Source organism: Odontesthes bonariensis, chromosome 5, assembly GCF_027942865.1.
Source record: "Odontesthes bonariensis isolate fOdoBon6 chromosome 5, fOdoBon6.hap1, whole genome shotgun sequence".
NCBI classification, from domain to species: domain Eukaryota; kingdom Metazoa; phylum Chordata; class Actinopteri; order Atheriniformes; family Atherinopsidae; genus Odontesthes; species Odontesthes bonariensis.
The window spans coordinates 36022062-36037821 of NC_134510.1; the positions used below are offsets into that span (position 1 = coordinate 36022062).

At 41.6% G+C, this 15760-nt stretch overlaps 1 protein-coding gene across 1 annotated transcript in view; it reads left to right on the forward strand.

Annotated features, from left to right (window-relative positions):
• Positions 1-15760, forward strand: part of rftn1b (raftlin, lipid raft linker 1b) — a 178757-nt gene that overhangs the window by 143173 nt on the left and 19824 nt on the right. Inside the window, exon 7 of the mRNA XM_075466249.1 lies at positions 5910-6028. Coding sequence (XP_075322364.1) covers positions 5910-6028 — 119 coding nt within the window. The remainder of the gene's footprint in view (positions 1-5909; positions 6029-15760) is intronic.

Consider the following 15760-nt stretch of genomic DNA (forward strand, 5'->3'; position numbering starts at 1 on the left):
GGCCCTCCCCCCACCGACTCACGACGTCCCTAGTAGAAGTCAGCAGAGCCCCGCCCTCACCATACACGGTGTTGACGATGCACCGCTTCCCCCCCCTGAGCCGCCGGATGGTGGACCAGAATCTCCTCGAGGCCGTCCGGAAATCGTTCTCCATGGCCTCCCCGAACTCCTCCCAAGCCCGAGTTTTTGCCTCAGCAACCATCGAGGCTGCGTTCCGCTTGGCCTGTCGGTACCCATCAGCTGCTTCCAGAGTCCCACTGGCCAAAAAGGCCCGATAGGACTCCTTCTTCAGCTTGACGGCCTCCCTCACCACTGGGGTCCACCAGCGGGTTCGGGGATTTCCGCCACGACAGGCACCGACCACCTTGCGGCCACAGCTCCGGTCGGCCGCCTCAACAATGGAGGCACGGAACATGGCCCATTCGGGCTCAATGTCCCCCACCTCCCCCGGGACATGGTTGAAGCTCTGCCGGAGGTGGGAGTTGAAACTCCTCCTTACAGGGGATTCCGCCAGCCGTTCCCAGCAGACCCTCACAATACGTTTGGGCCTGCCAGGTCTGACCGGCTTCCTCCCCCACCAGCGGAGCCAACTCACCACCAGGTGGTGATCAGTTGACAGCTCCGCCCCTCTCTTCACCCGAGTGTCCAGGACATACGGCCGCAAGTCCGATGATACGACTACAAAGTCGATCATCGAGCTGCGGCCTAGGGTGTCCTGGTGCCAAGTGCACATATGGACACCCTTATGCCTGAACATGGTGTTCGTTATGGACAATCCGTGACGAGCACAGAAGTCCAACAACAAAACACCACTCTGATTCAGATCGGGGGGGCCGTTCCTCCCAATCACGCCCCTCCAGGTCTCACTGTCATTGCCCACGTGAGCATTGAAGTCCCCCAGCAGGACGAGGGAGTCTCCCGGAGGAGCACTCTCTAGTGCCTCCTCCAGGGACTCCAAAAAGGGTGGGTACTCTGAACAACCTTCGGCTGCCGCCCAGCTCACATTGCACCCGACCCCCATGGCCCCTCCCACGGGTGGTGAGCCCGTAGGAAGGGGGACCCGTGTCGTTTCTTCGGGCTGTGCCCGACCGAGCCCCACGGGCACAGACCCGGCCACCAGGCGCTCGCCGGCGGGCCCCACCCCTGGGCCTGGCTCCAGGGGGAGGCCCCGGTGACCCGCGTCCGGGCAAGGGAACACGGTGTCCATAAATATTATTCATCATAGGGGTCTATACACTACTTTTTAATTCATTTTTGGATTTTGCGTACAAATGTGATTAATCGTGATTAATTAGGGAAATCATGTGATTAATTAGATTCAAAATGTTAATCGTTGCCCAGCCCTAATATTAATACACAGTAGTGAATAAGGCAGTTTTTTATCTGATGAATTCACGTTGCCGTGGCACACAGAATCTGTGTTTTTCTTTAGAGTTGCAGCCTGCTGTGGTCAGTAGGAATCATCATCGTACAGTTTGCTAACATCCATCAAAACCATCAATTGCTCGTCTCATATTGTGGCAAAAATCGCACAATGTGTTGCTGCCTTAAAGGGATAGTTCGCCTCTTTTGACATGAAGCTGTATGACATCCCATATTAGCAACATCATTTATTAAATTTGACTTACCCCCTGCTGCGTCCTGTGAGCAGAGTTCCGCCCTCGTTTTGGTGTTGACGAAGGTAGTCCGGCTAGTTGGCTGGGGTTTAAAAAATAAAACGTTTTGCTTCTCATAACAATATGCGTTCAAAAGAGTAATACATTTGCATCACAAAATCGTTCTCCAGGAAAAAGTCAGACCTCACTATCGCCTGGCGCTATTTATCTCTCCCTTCATATCAATGCCTGCTGCCGCCTGCCGACAGCCGCACCTGTTTCACGGTGCAGTGATACGAAGGGAGTCAATGTTCATGCACGATATTGCTAATTTGGGATGTCATACAGCTTCATGTCAAAAGAGGTGAACTATCCCTTTAAAGTTCTGCACGCTCCCCTTTTCATTAATCTGATGACAACCTTATAAGGGTGCTTCTTAATTAACATATTGCAACAAAAATAGTTCCAGGTCACACATAACATTTTTGTATTACTTTGAATACCACGTTAGCATTAAGCTGATATAGATCAGATGTCAAATTAATGCTAATTTCCGCACATTCCTTTCAGCTGGTACAGCAACAACGTGTGCTTTTAGAGGAAGTGTGCCAAAAAAATAGATAAATAAATAATTAAAAAAAAACATGAATGGTTTTGGTTATTATTCATATTTTATTTACCTTCTGTGTTTGCTGTCACCTGTTCTGTGTTTAGTTGATTTCTCCATTGTTCTGTCCCAATCATTTCATGAGACTTACTTTTTTAGCTTAGCAGACAGGACACACACTGTTAAGCCAAGAGGTGGCGAACCGAGGCAAAGCGAAAGACAGTTACTTTCATTACTTTAAGTGCATTAAAAACCTTGTTCGAGAGAAGCCAGTCCTTCTTCAACAAGCTGAACAATGAGGAATCTGTCTCTATGGCAGCATGACGTGCTGCTGGAAGAAAAATGGTCCTGTATTTAGATTTTGATGTTTTGTACCAAAGCTACTTTTGTCCAGTCTTGACTCAATGACAGATGTCTCATGTTAACTGCTGCTCTCTCAGAATCAGAAAAGATTTTATTGCCAAGTAATTTCCACATCACAAGGAATTTGGCCAGGTCTGTTTGGTGCAATAAAACAAAAAATATAATAATAATGAAATAAAATAATAAAATAGAAAATAATAAAAATATTTGTACAAATATATGTACAAAGTATTAATCCAGGTGGGTTTCCAAGAAGACTTGTACATTAGAGTGTAAACATATATATATATATATATATATATATATATATATATATATACACGATATATATATACGATATCCAAGATATTCACAGAGATTTAAGTTATTACTTGTCTGATTGAAGCGATAAGGAACATAAGGAGCATTACAGTAAAATGTCTGTATGACAAAACGCTGTTTCTGTAACAGATTGATCAGTCATTGATGCTACCTCATGTGTAATTATGCAGCAGTGATGCAAATGACCTGCATGAATCCACTCCCAAAGCATTCATTAAATTGCTGTTTACCTGAAACCAATGTGCAATCCCTGGCTTCGCTTTCATGCCGATGATTATTTGGACCAAACAGCTTCCAAGCTGACTTGAAATCTGCATCCAAAGATCCGACATTGACATGTAAACGCCCTGGAAGTTTCAGCCTGTGTGTGTCAGAGCTGTCTGAGCACACTGGATGCTTGTTGTTGACTCTCTCCTCTGTTGTTCGGGTGCTGATTTCAGCTGCTGCGCATCACTTTCTGTCACCCAGTTCCTCTATATTTGCATGGTTCGCCCTGCGACCTTGAGTATCTGAGTCACAAGGGATGGAGAACAATTTCACCGAGGGCACACAGTAGTTTTTTGCAAGTGTAAACAACTTATTCTCAGTCGGCCCGCCGGCTGCACAGCTCAGCTCACAGTCAATAGGCACAAGATAATGTTTATTCGTGCACGTAACCAGTGCATTCCCCTGACAGACTCGACGCCCTCCAGCAACCAGCTACCTTCTCTCCCACTTCCCTGGTTCTCGTTCTTTCTCTTCTCTGCTGAGAGTCTGTCTGCATAATCAGCAGAGACAGGTGGATCCATGTAGAGCAAGGAGACAGAAACCCAATGCTGATTTCACCTGAGTGATCCCTGTTGCACCGGCAGGGAACTAACACGGGGCGCTCAGCCCCAGACGCTTCCCAGAACGGGTTCTTCCCTGCACTGAAAAAAACAACTCATAAGATTTACTTAAAAAACCCTTTGTAAGTATTTGCACTCAAATGATTTAAGTAATATTTAATGCTGCAATATCAAGTACACTGGAAAAAATGCCCCTCCAAAAATAAGTAAAAAAACAACAAATACAAGACGTTTTTGCTTGAAATAAGCAAAACAAATCTGCCAATGGAACTAGTGAAAAATCGACTTGTCAAGATTTCTTGAAATAAGATGTGATATTTGGGACTTTTGAGATAAAAGTGATCTTGAAATTAGCTTAAAAACCTCTTCAAATGTCAAAAAAGCTTGTTTCATATGATATGGGACTCAAAACAATTTGTTTTCAAGACTTTTTCATTTAACAAGATATTCAAGATGTATTGTCTTCAAACAAGTCCCTATATCTGGCTGAAATAGTACTTGTTAGGCAGTTGTGTCTTATATTAAGTGTAATGAGATATTTTAACTAGAAATGAGACAAAGATACTTGGTAAGATTTTGATTTTTTTCCAGTGTAACACTCACTTGCCAATATCAAGTAAATTTTACTTACCATAAAAAATAACAGTTTTGAAGATATTAAGTAATATTTACTTAATTACATCTAAGTTTTAATTTGTATTTATTTAAACAAATTAAGTAAAGTCTACTTGTTTTTCATAGGCAGGATCATTTTACTCAAAATTTTAAGTAAATTTTATATATCTTTAGTATTTGCTATTATGAAGTAACTTAGTAGATTTTAACGCTACACTTTCAGAGTAAAGTTTATGTAGTATTTCTATGTTTATGTACATACAACTATTAAACATTTAAATTGTATGAGGAAACCTAAGTAAAACTTACTCTTCCCCCATAATTCATGTATTACGTTAATAAAATGTTTAATTAAGAAGCTCTAGTTCTTACTGAATCTTAAAAATACAATGTAGAAATTATGACAGTTACTCTAATAGAGTTAACTTCACCAAAAAGTCACTTTTTTCAGTGTGACAAATGAAACAGAGAAGTGCTTGAATGGGGAAAAGGGGGCTGGAGAAGGAGAAGGAGAGGAGGTGAAGGGGCGGGATGGGGGGGGGATGTCTGTATTTGCGGGAGTGAGTGCCTGTCTGAGAGATGTCTTCAATTGAGCGTGCATGGGTCCTAAATGTGTTTTGAGGGAGGGGGTAAATAATAGACCCTGTCATCCTCCCCTCTGCCTCCGTCTTGCTGCCCCCCCCCCCCCCCCTCCCTTTCTTCACTGGCTCTCCAGCCACCTCTCATCCCTCTATTATTAGGCCCAGTAATGAAATGTGGAGTGTCTTGTATTGGTGCCTGGACCCCGGAAAACTGTATTAGTGTGTAAATGGTTTGGGAGTAATGAGAAAGCACTCAGGCCAGCTGGGAGGACCGGACCATAGGGTGCACATTGTGTCCGTGTGCGCGCGCCTGCGTGCAAACGTGCACGTGCATCAAATGAATAACAAGAGACACTGGGCGGAGAGCTTGTGGTGTATCTGCATTGGCTGCCAATCCCGCAATTGTTAGTCTCCAGCAGAAGAGAAGCTTAGAAAATCTCTTTGGTCTCACCAGTGGCCCAAAGCATCAACATCAATGTCTCCATGTGGCTCCCTTAATTTGTGTCTTTTTAAGGTGAATAATGCAGGCTTAGCAAAAGGATTTATGCTTTATCCCCTACGGACTGACTTTATTAAATCAGTAGCTACATGTTGCCGTCACTTAAATCTGTCCATCTTCTTTTAAATCCAATCTGCTGCTGCCCTCACCTTGATCCCAGGTTGTAATTATCCTCTTTTTTAGCTGTCGAGCATTCCATCCAGCTGGCCTTTTATATGTAAAAACCACTGATGTACCTCATATGTCTCTTCTTTTCAGTTTTAACATCCCCCCAAAAAAACGGATGCTTGCTCCTTTCCTTGATGCTGTCCCCTTGCATAATGCATAAGTACCCAACTGCTCCTAAGTGGCAAACACCACTGGCTGTGTAATAAAGGGGTTGTGTGAGACATATTATTCCATTTCCCCCTGGCCTGGAGGTCCAAGAAGGAGCTGCAGAGACATGCTCTGTCCAGTAAATACTCTCTTTTCACGATTGAACTTTTTTTTCCTCCTCTGCAGATTTGCTGCCTAAGTCGGTGGAAAGCGTCTTCATCTTCCAGGAAGCCAACGAGGGCGAGCCAAACGTGGCCACGCCAACATACGACGCCATCGTAGTGGAGCAGTGGACCATCATCGATGTGAGTGGAGCGACATTTTTCAGCACATACACGTGAAAGACAAACAGCATTTAATACCAGAGCCGGACGCCAGTCCTTTAGAATCAGAATCAGGAAAGGTTTTATTGCCAAGTCATTTTTACATCACAAGGAATTTGGCCTGGTCTGTTTGCACTGGAAAAAATGCCCCTCCAAAATTAAGTAAAAAAACAACAAATACAAGATGTTTTTGCTTGAAATAAGCAAAAAAATCTGCCAATGGAACTAGTGAAAATCGGCTTGTCAAGATTTCTTGAAATAAGATGTGATATTTAGGACTTTTGAGATAAAATTGATCTTGAAATTAGCTTAAAAACCTCTTCAAATGTCAAAAAAAGCTTGTTTCATATGATATGGGACTCAAAACAATTTGTTTTCAAGACTTTTTCATTTAACAAGATATTCCAGATGTATTGTCTTCAAACAAGTCCCTATATCTGGCTGAAATAGTACTTGTTAGGCAGTTGTGTCTGATATTAAGTGCAATGAGACAAATATACTTGGTAAGACTTTTGATTTTTTTCCAGTGTGGTGCCATAAAAACAAAAAATATAATAATAATAAAATGCAAAATTGTAAAAATATATGTACAAAGTACTTGTAAGCTTTAGCACTGAATGCAGCTCCCACTCAGTTGTTCTGCTCCTCCACCTTACCCCTCCCCATCCGTCGGCCAATCCCCCCCCCCAACAACCCCAAAGGCAAATCTGGCAAACCGCTCTTTGTGGGACATGTGTTGTGGTCGCTTGTCTTATCGGGAACAAACAAGCCCTCATCTGCCTGCCGATTAGAGTCTCTCATCAACAAGTTCCAAGCTGGAAATTGATTTTTTTTTTTCATTTTGAAGGGAAGGAAGGCTTAGAAGCCATTTTATGGCCCCTCATCTGTATGTAAGCGTGTGTGTCTGTGTGTGTTTGTGTTTGTGTTTGTGCTCGAAGCTCAATGCGCATGTGTTTGGCTTTGTGTGTCTGTATGTGTGAGGAGATGCTATCACTGTAATTGAATTTGGACTTTTTTGCAGCTTGTGCCTGTCCAAGTGTGAAAGGGGGACTTTTGTCCCCTCGAATGTCTCCCCTGTCTGACCAGCCCAGTGCTGATGGCCTCAGGTGCAATAAAAAAGACTCCTGTGGTTGTCTGGTGGGGAGCAGCGCAGCCTGAATAGCAATGCTGGTACAGTTTAATGGATTTCAAGGCTTTTTTCCGAAAGCAAGAACGATGTCAGACCATCGGCGGTGTTCCTAAAGATCCAATCAGCTCTTCTATTGAAGTTTTATCAAGAACTGTTTCATGGGAGACCGCACGATGTTGAATCAGATCGACACACGCGTTCACAAAGGGCGATCAGGCCGCACGTCATCCTCGCCATTGCTTAAAATGAACGTGCAAAGCACCTCGCTGTTGTCTCAGCTCCAGGTTCATTATATTAAAAGAAAAGCAGAATATTAATTGCAGTCATTTTTCTTTTTGTTTGTCTCCTAACGCGCTGCTATACTTTCATCTCTCTAAAAGTCTGACAGGTGGTTTGGATGAGTAAAGCGGGAGGAAGAGGAGAATAAAAAACGGTTTCTCTGAGGGCATGCAATCATTTATATTGTTGTCAAGTGGGAGTGTGTCATCTCCCAATTGGTGACTGTTCATCAGGGAAGGAAAAAAACTGATTTATTCTTTTCACTCATGGACTGGGAAGAACTTAGAGGAACATTTCCATTTGAAAAGGACTGATCTTTATATAGCATCAAAATCACAGGTGCTTTTAATGCATGCAGAATGGGCTGCTCTAACAGTATTTAAATCGGTTTTAACAAACCAAAAAACAAAACGATTTTTCAACCATTACATATTTATTAACTGTACAAGAAAGAAACTGCAATAAGATTTGAGTTTATAATAAAATTATTCTAAAAAAGCTTAGTTTAGACTATTAGAGCTCTAATAAATCATAAAATAACAACCTAAACTGAAGGACTTTGAAGTGTCTTTCTGTTGCCGTCAGATAAAATACATATAGAAAGAATGCAGGATGAATCAAATACATGTAGTTAATCAACTCGTTGCATATATTCATGATACAAATAGAAGGATGCGGCATTCGCATATTTCCACTTCTTCTCCTGGCTCCCGTATTTCTGTGCTGCTGCTGTCAGTTGCTGCAAACCTATTTGTCAGATTACGCCAACAAAATGAAGAGAAGAAAAAGACATATAAAAAGCAATTGGTTAGCTTTCCAGAACAAAAAATCATTTGTGTTGTGATCAGTCGCCTCCCTTTCCTTTCCAGTTCCAGGCTGTTCTGCACTAATCTTCCCCAACCTGTCTTTAAATGCCACATCCCTGTTTTTCCTCGCACTGTTTGTAACAGAGTGATTTCTGAACCTGGAAATGAAATGAATCAGTTGGTCAGATGCCATTTTTGGATGATTGTGTTTGCATGTATTGGGTCTCTGAAGAGTCAAGCAATTGGACTGATCCGAAAAAACACGGGAAATCCAACTCGTTTCAAAACCTTTAAAGGGATAGTTCGCCTCTTTTGACATGAAGCTGTATGACATCCCATATTAGCAATATCATTTATGAACATCTTCTTACCCCCTGCTGCGTCCTGTGAGCAGAGTTCCAGCCTCGTTTTGGCGTTGATGAAGGTAGTCCGGCTAGTTTGCTAGGGTCCCGAAAATAAAGCGTCTTGCTTCTCAAAACAATATGCGTTCAAAAGAGTAATACATTTGCATCACAAAATCGTTCTCCAGGAAAAAGTCAGACCTCACAATCGCTTGGCGCTATTTCTCTCTTCCTTCATATCACTACGGGCTGTGTAAACTCTGCAGACCGAGCAGTCCCCTGCTTCCGAGCAGTAAACACTGTAACAGGTGCAGCTGTCGCTAGGTGGCTGAACGCAGTGATATGAAGGCAAAAATAGCGCTAAGCGATTGTGAGGTCTGACTTTTCCCTGGAGAACGATTTTGTGATGCAAATGTATTACTCTTTTGAACGCATATTGTGTTGAGAAGCAAGACGCTTTATTTTCGGGACCCTAGCAAACTAGTCGGACTACCTTCGTCAATGCCAAAACGAGGCTGGAACTCTGCTCACAGGACGCAGCAGGGGGTAAGAAAATGTTCATAAATGATGCTGCTAATATGGGATGTCATACAGCTTCATGTCAAAAGAGGCGAACTGTCCCTTTAATGACGGATAAAAGCTTTGTCGTCAGCGTGGAAATATGATCTGACATAATATGACATCTTACTGGCAACCTGCCCAGGGTGTACCCCGCCTCTCGGCCAATAACCGCGGGGATAGGCCCCCCCGCGACCCGACCGACGGGATTAAGCAGGTATAGAAAATAGAAAATGGATGGATGTGGAAAGGCCTTAAAGTTCGCCAACTTTCTTTTTCCCTCAGCAGTTGACAACGATACATGGTGAGCAGAGGAAAAGGCATTGGTCATTTTATTGTCATTTCAATGATGTAGTCATTCAAATGCCCCCCAAAGCCCTGGTTGAGGGGCTATATGACCACAATTAATTAATATTAGGGATGCACCGATACCCAGTACTGGTGTCGGGCATCGGGCCGATACTATTCTAATATACTCGTACACTTTAAAGTTAACCGATACCACGAACCAATACCAATTTAGACCGCGATAAGAGGGTGGCTTGTCATTTTTGTTGTATTTTTTTAGATTGGCGGCTCAGAGAGATGTCGAGTTAATCAGGAACAGTGTGGTTAGGCTAGTGAGACTTCCAATTCATTGCATTTTTTTTGTGGTAGAAGTATCGGCATCGGTACTCGGTATCGGCAAGTACTCAGATCCAAGTATCGGTTTGAAAAAAAGTGGTATCGTTGCATCCCTAATTAATATCTTCAACAAAATGGTCATCATATCCATGCAAAGTGGCCTAATATTTGGCCTAATATTGTAATTGTAATACGAACGCGTAATGTTGCACCAAAACAACATGCATCCTGTTAAATGAGGGAATATGAATTAAAAACATACTGGTATTCAGATTTTAGACGGTTGCATTATTTCTAAAGGTCTCATAGCCTTTTTCTTCAGGTAAAACCTAGAGGCAGATTTTCTAAAACCCATAACAAGATGCAGCACCTGCCTGAACACGTCTATTTCCTGAGCAAAAATGACCTGAATAAGAACCGCGGAGTATAGATGGTGGAGTGTCTGAAAATGAATAACTCATCAAGAGTCTCTGCTATGAAACTCCAATTAGGACCAGCTTCTCATCTCTTGTGTCCTTTGGGAAAAATCAATACAGGAATGCAGGAGCTGCCTTGACACTAATGTACTGAAACTGCTCTTTCCTATCGCTGAGCTCTACAGGCACGATAACCAAACAAAATGTCTTCAGCCAGGGTTGGTCTTAAGACGCCTGTTTGCAGGGAAGTGTTGTAACGAATATGGGCGAAGTACATTTGCAGGAAGGGTTAGGGTGTTTTTCTTTTTCTTTTATTCAAAGACGAAGCGATCTTCAGCTCGATGAAACTGATGCGCAATGAGGATGCTGATGTTTTCAAGATACTGAGAAGCTTCTCTTTTATTCCTCTTTCAGTTTTTAAAAAGCACCATCATCCACTTCAGCTCTGCCAGACCCGGTAGAAGCTCCATTATTGTAAAAATATGTTTTGCAACCAGCTGTATTCTGAAATCTGACAGTAAAAACTTCACAAATTGATCTAAAATGTGCTAAAGATTGTATAGAATATATCTGCGGTAGAGATGAGTGGAAATATGTCACATTACCAAAGCATCTTATGAGCTTAAAGCAACGTTGCATTCGACGGTTGAAACGTGAATCGGAACGTTTAAAGAGAACTGCAACACAAATTTAAGTTTTGTGGGTGACCCTCTTTCCTCTTTCAGAGCACAGCGGAAGAGGATTATTCAAATGAATCGAGCTTAGCGATTTACAAAAGGTTTGCATCAGGCAATTTATTGGTGATTGTGCAAGATGTTACAACAGCACTGCGTATAAATAGCATACCATTTCTTGCACAATTTGTGTGTTATTTCAAAATGCATGTTACACTTGGTACGGAAACTCACAGCCAGCATTGTCATGGTTCGGTGAGGGAGGACACAGGTGCAGACACGGACAAGAGCCAGAAGTGAAGTTTAAGGATTTATTTTAAATATAAACAAAAAGCGCAGCCAAGCTGGAACACTGAAAAAAACTAAACTAAACATAAAACTAAGAAAATAACAAAACCAGACTGAAATACTTGCGGGACAAGGACTGAGGGGGAAAACCATGGAACATAGGACGGGAGTGAGACGAATAAGACGAGGAAATCAGACGAGGAATAGGACGAGGATCCGGCAACACTGGAAAAAATGCCCCTCCAAAAATAAGTAAAAAAACAGCAAATACAAGACGTTTTTGCTTGAAAATAAAATGTGATATTTAGGACTTTTGAGATCTTGAAATTAGCTTAAAAACCTCTTCAAATGTCAAAAAAAGCTTGTTTTATATGATATGTGACTAAAAAACAATTTGTTTTCAAGACTTTTTCATTTAACAAGATATTCCAGATGTATTGTCTTCAAACAAGTCCCTATATCTGGCTGAAATAGTACTTGTTAGGCAGTTGTGTCTGATATTAAGTGTAATGAGATATTTTGACTAGAAATGAGACAAATATACTTGGTAAGACTTTGATTTTTTCCAGTGTGTATTCTTTGTGTTAGTTAGACTCATTTTCGAGTTAGTGTGCTCTCCCTCGCCCCCTGTGTTGCTTAATTCAAGCAAAAACATCTTGTATTTGTTGTTTTTCTTACTTATTTTTGGAGGGGCATTTTCTCCAGTGCACAAGGAGTAATAAAACATAACTGAATACTGAGAAACAGAACTAAGGTGAAACACAGACTGAATCTAGATACAGAAAACACTAAGAGCACTGAATAAAAATAGAACCAATAACAAAGTACAAAAAAACATCACTAAAAACCCAGATTCTGACAAGCATTCCAACATCCAGGAAACAGAGACCCTTTTTAATGCTCCGTCCGTCCGTCCGAAAGCCGGATACAGAGGAATTTGTTTCTAGAATATGTTCATGCAGCCATCGTCCAGCTGTGTCCTCGTCAGTGCTTCAAACTCAACCCTTTTATTTCCCAGTGATCTCACATTCCACGTGATGACAGAGGGAAGAAGGTTTTTAACTTCCTATTGTTTGCTCAAAGTTTATCTCCTCTTAAATTAGTCTTTGGTTTGAGGTCTTCCTCCAGCGGTTCAGCTCAGAGAAGCTCGATCAGTTGCTTCTGCCTTTAAGGGTCTTTCCTGTTTTCATGGTTACTCAACATGACTGAACCGAACGAGTCAGCAGTACAAGCAGAGGCCATTCAGGCAGTGCAGCATTGGCTTCCCCACGGACACAGCCTGCAATTTCAACACATTTACATGCCAGCATCATGTGATAGAGAGTGCCAAAAAGGTCAGGCTCATTTCATATGTTTCTTAAACATCACGGGGCCGGATGCATAATACTCTTGAGTGGTTTCAAACTGTGAGTGTACATTTTGGTTCTCTGTTATAAATCTCAGTGATTGGAGAACTATTTGGATACGCACCTATGTCACTGTCCCATCTGGACAACGTAGAAAACGCCCCGAAGTGGCAAAAAATTCAACATGTCTGCCGCCACTGGTCGTAGTTTCAGTAAAACAAGTGAATATCTTCTTAGATCAAAGGCTGTAGGCCTTGACGGGATCTTTGCAACCAAAGAATTTGTGGGCCGTGGTCGTTATCATGTGGTCAGAAAATTGGGTTTCCTGATATTTATACGTATGAAGAAACAGGGATTTATCAGTAAAATGAGGGCGATAAGGACTCTAATCAACATTCTGGTTGTAAACGGACATGTTTGTAATAACACCTTTTTATTTCATTCAAACCAAATTATTTGTGGGCAAACATTTTACCACTTTATCGTAGTCTCAGAAGCTTTTTCCCGTTACCTCTTCGATTTATAACATACAAAGCCAGGTGTGAGGTAACCATCCTTTAAAACATGTTCAATCCAATGCAAAAACATTGCAGTGGCAACAATGATTATTGGGAGATGTTAAATAACCTACTTAAGTATATCAAAATATTGCACAATACCATATTCATGATGAATCTAACATGCTGGTGTTCACTTTGTTTCCATGTTTCCGAGCCTTGGACCCAGTTCTCTTAATGAACAGCAAGCCAGTCGTCTCCCTTGTCTTTGTTTTTTGTAAGTTCGTAAAAGACAAACAAACAAAAAATAAAACCTTTGACTTCATTCTGAATCTGTTGATACATCAATTAAACAGCAGCATTTCCCCATTTCAGGCCTGTTTTCTGTGTGTTAAAGCCAGTTCAACAGTCCACAGCCATTCAGACAGACAGCCGTATTATTGCCTCTCTGTGGGGCAAAACCCGAGTGCAGTCACATCACGTGCATTCTCTCTATACCCATGGGCAAAAACCTTATTTCCACTCCTATTTTTAGCCAAAAATGGAAGAAGACAGTCCCCCTAATTTGTCATTTTCATATTAAGAGAGTTTTTGCGTCAGAATAAGACGAAGAAACGCTGTTTACTGAGGCAGTAAACGACTCAGATGCACGACTCAGACAGAACAGATTTCCAAAGTCAGTATTGGTTCAGTCAATCCAAGGATTGGTACACAGGCAGGCACGAACAGACAAGGCAAAGGTACAAAACCTCTGGTGGTAAAACATGCAAAGGGGTCAAAAACGTGAAAACTAAACTTGATATAAATGCTTTAATGACTGATAAATAACAAGACGAACAAGACAAAGGGGGTATAAATACACTAAACAGAGGGGAAGACAGTGATGCACAGGTCAAAACAATTAGGATGAAGACAGGGATAGGAAGTGACTACCAAAATAAAGCAGGAACAAAGAACACACACATAGATCCGGCGTGACAGTAAGCTAAGATATGAGCTAATATTGTAGCAGGAAATTAATTCTGATTCTCTTTTAAAGCCACTTTACCAAAGAGTTCCACAGACATTAAGAGCATGACACACAACTGCAGGTATTTAAGGCTCATTCAGCTAAATACGGTATGTGATTAAAAAAATGTATGACAAGAAACTAAATCTGAAGAGTATCATGTTGTGTATGCATGTGGCTGCTGGTTAGCCAGCTCTCAGTTTGCTGTGCACGTAAGAACATTTGTTCAGACCTGACACGGGTCTTTAAATGGTAAACATCCAAAGTCAAAGTCAAATTTATTTGTAGCACATTTCATGTACAAAACTATTCAAAGTGCTTTACATAAAATAAAAGCATTCCAGCAGGGAGTGGAAGAAGCATTAAAATATATAAAAGAATATAAAGAGAAACAAATAAAATAATTTAAATGATTAAAAACAAGCAACAGTCCAGATAAGTTCAAAGATAGCGTGCAGATTTCATGCATAGACACATGAGAACAGAAATGTCTTTAACCTGGATTTAAAAATGTCTCCATTTGGTGAAAGTTTAATCTCCACTGGCAGTTTGTTCCACTTGTTAGCAGCATAACAGCTAAATGCTGCTTCTCCATGTTTAGTCTGGACTCTGGACTGGACCAGCTGACCTGAGTCCTTGGATCTAAGAGCTCTGCTGGCTTTATATTCTCTGAGCATATTACAGATGTATTCTGGGCCTAAACCGTTCTGGGATTTGTAAACCATCAGCAGGCTTTTAAAATCTATTCTGGGACTGACTGGAAGCCAGAGTAAAGATTTTAAAACCGGTGTCATGAAGGGCTTGTTGACCTCAAAGGTTCGACGAAGCGCTTTACAACGTGCCTCTCAACCCCCCACTCATACAAACGCTCACACTGAGCTCCTTATTATGGTATGTTTACACTCTATCTATGCAGCGCTCTTTTTCTCTATAGTCACACAGCAGTGAGCATATCCGGGGACAATGTGAGGGTTCAATGCCCAAAGACACTTTGAGCCTGAACCACCAATCTGCCAATTCAAAGACAGCCACTTCAGCTGCCAAATTAAAATTAAAGGGATAGTTCGCCTCTTTTGACATGAAGCTGTATGACATCCCACATTAGCAATATCATTTATGAACATTTTCTTACCCCCTGCTGCGTCCTGTGAGCCGAGTTCCAGCCTCGTTTTGGTGTTGACGAAAGTAGTCCGTCTAGTTGGCTGGGGTTTAAAAAATAAAGCGTTTTGCTTCTCAAAACAATATGCGTTCAAAAGAGTAATACATTTGCATCACAAAATCGTTCATCCAGGAAAAAGTCAGACTTCACAATCACCTCGCCCTATTTTCTCTCCCTTCGTATCACTGCTCGCTGTGCAGACCGAAGTGCAGACCGAGCAGCAAACACCGTAACAGGTGCGGCTGTCGGCAGCTGGCTCGGTCTGCACGGTCAAAGTCAAATTTACACTGGAAAAAATGCCCCTCCAAAATTAAGTAAGAAAAACAACAAATACAAGACGTTTTTGCTCGAAATAAGCAAAAAAAATCTGCCAATGGAACTAGTGAAAATCGGCTTGTCAAGATTTCTTGAAATAAGATGTGATATTTAGGACTTTTGAGTTAAAAGTGATCTTGAAATTAGCTTAAAAACTTCTTCAAATGAAAAAAAAGCTTGTTTCATATGAAATCCGACTCAAAACAATTTGTTTTCATGACTTTTTCATTTAACAAGATATTCCAGATGTATTGTCTTCAAACAAGTCCCTAT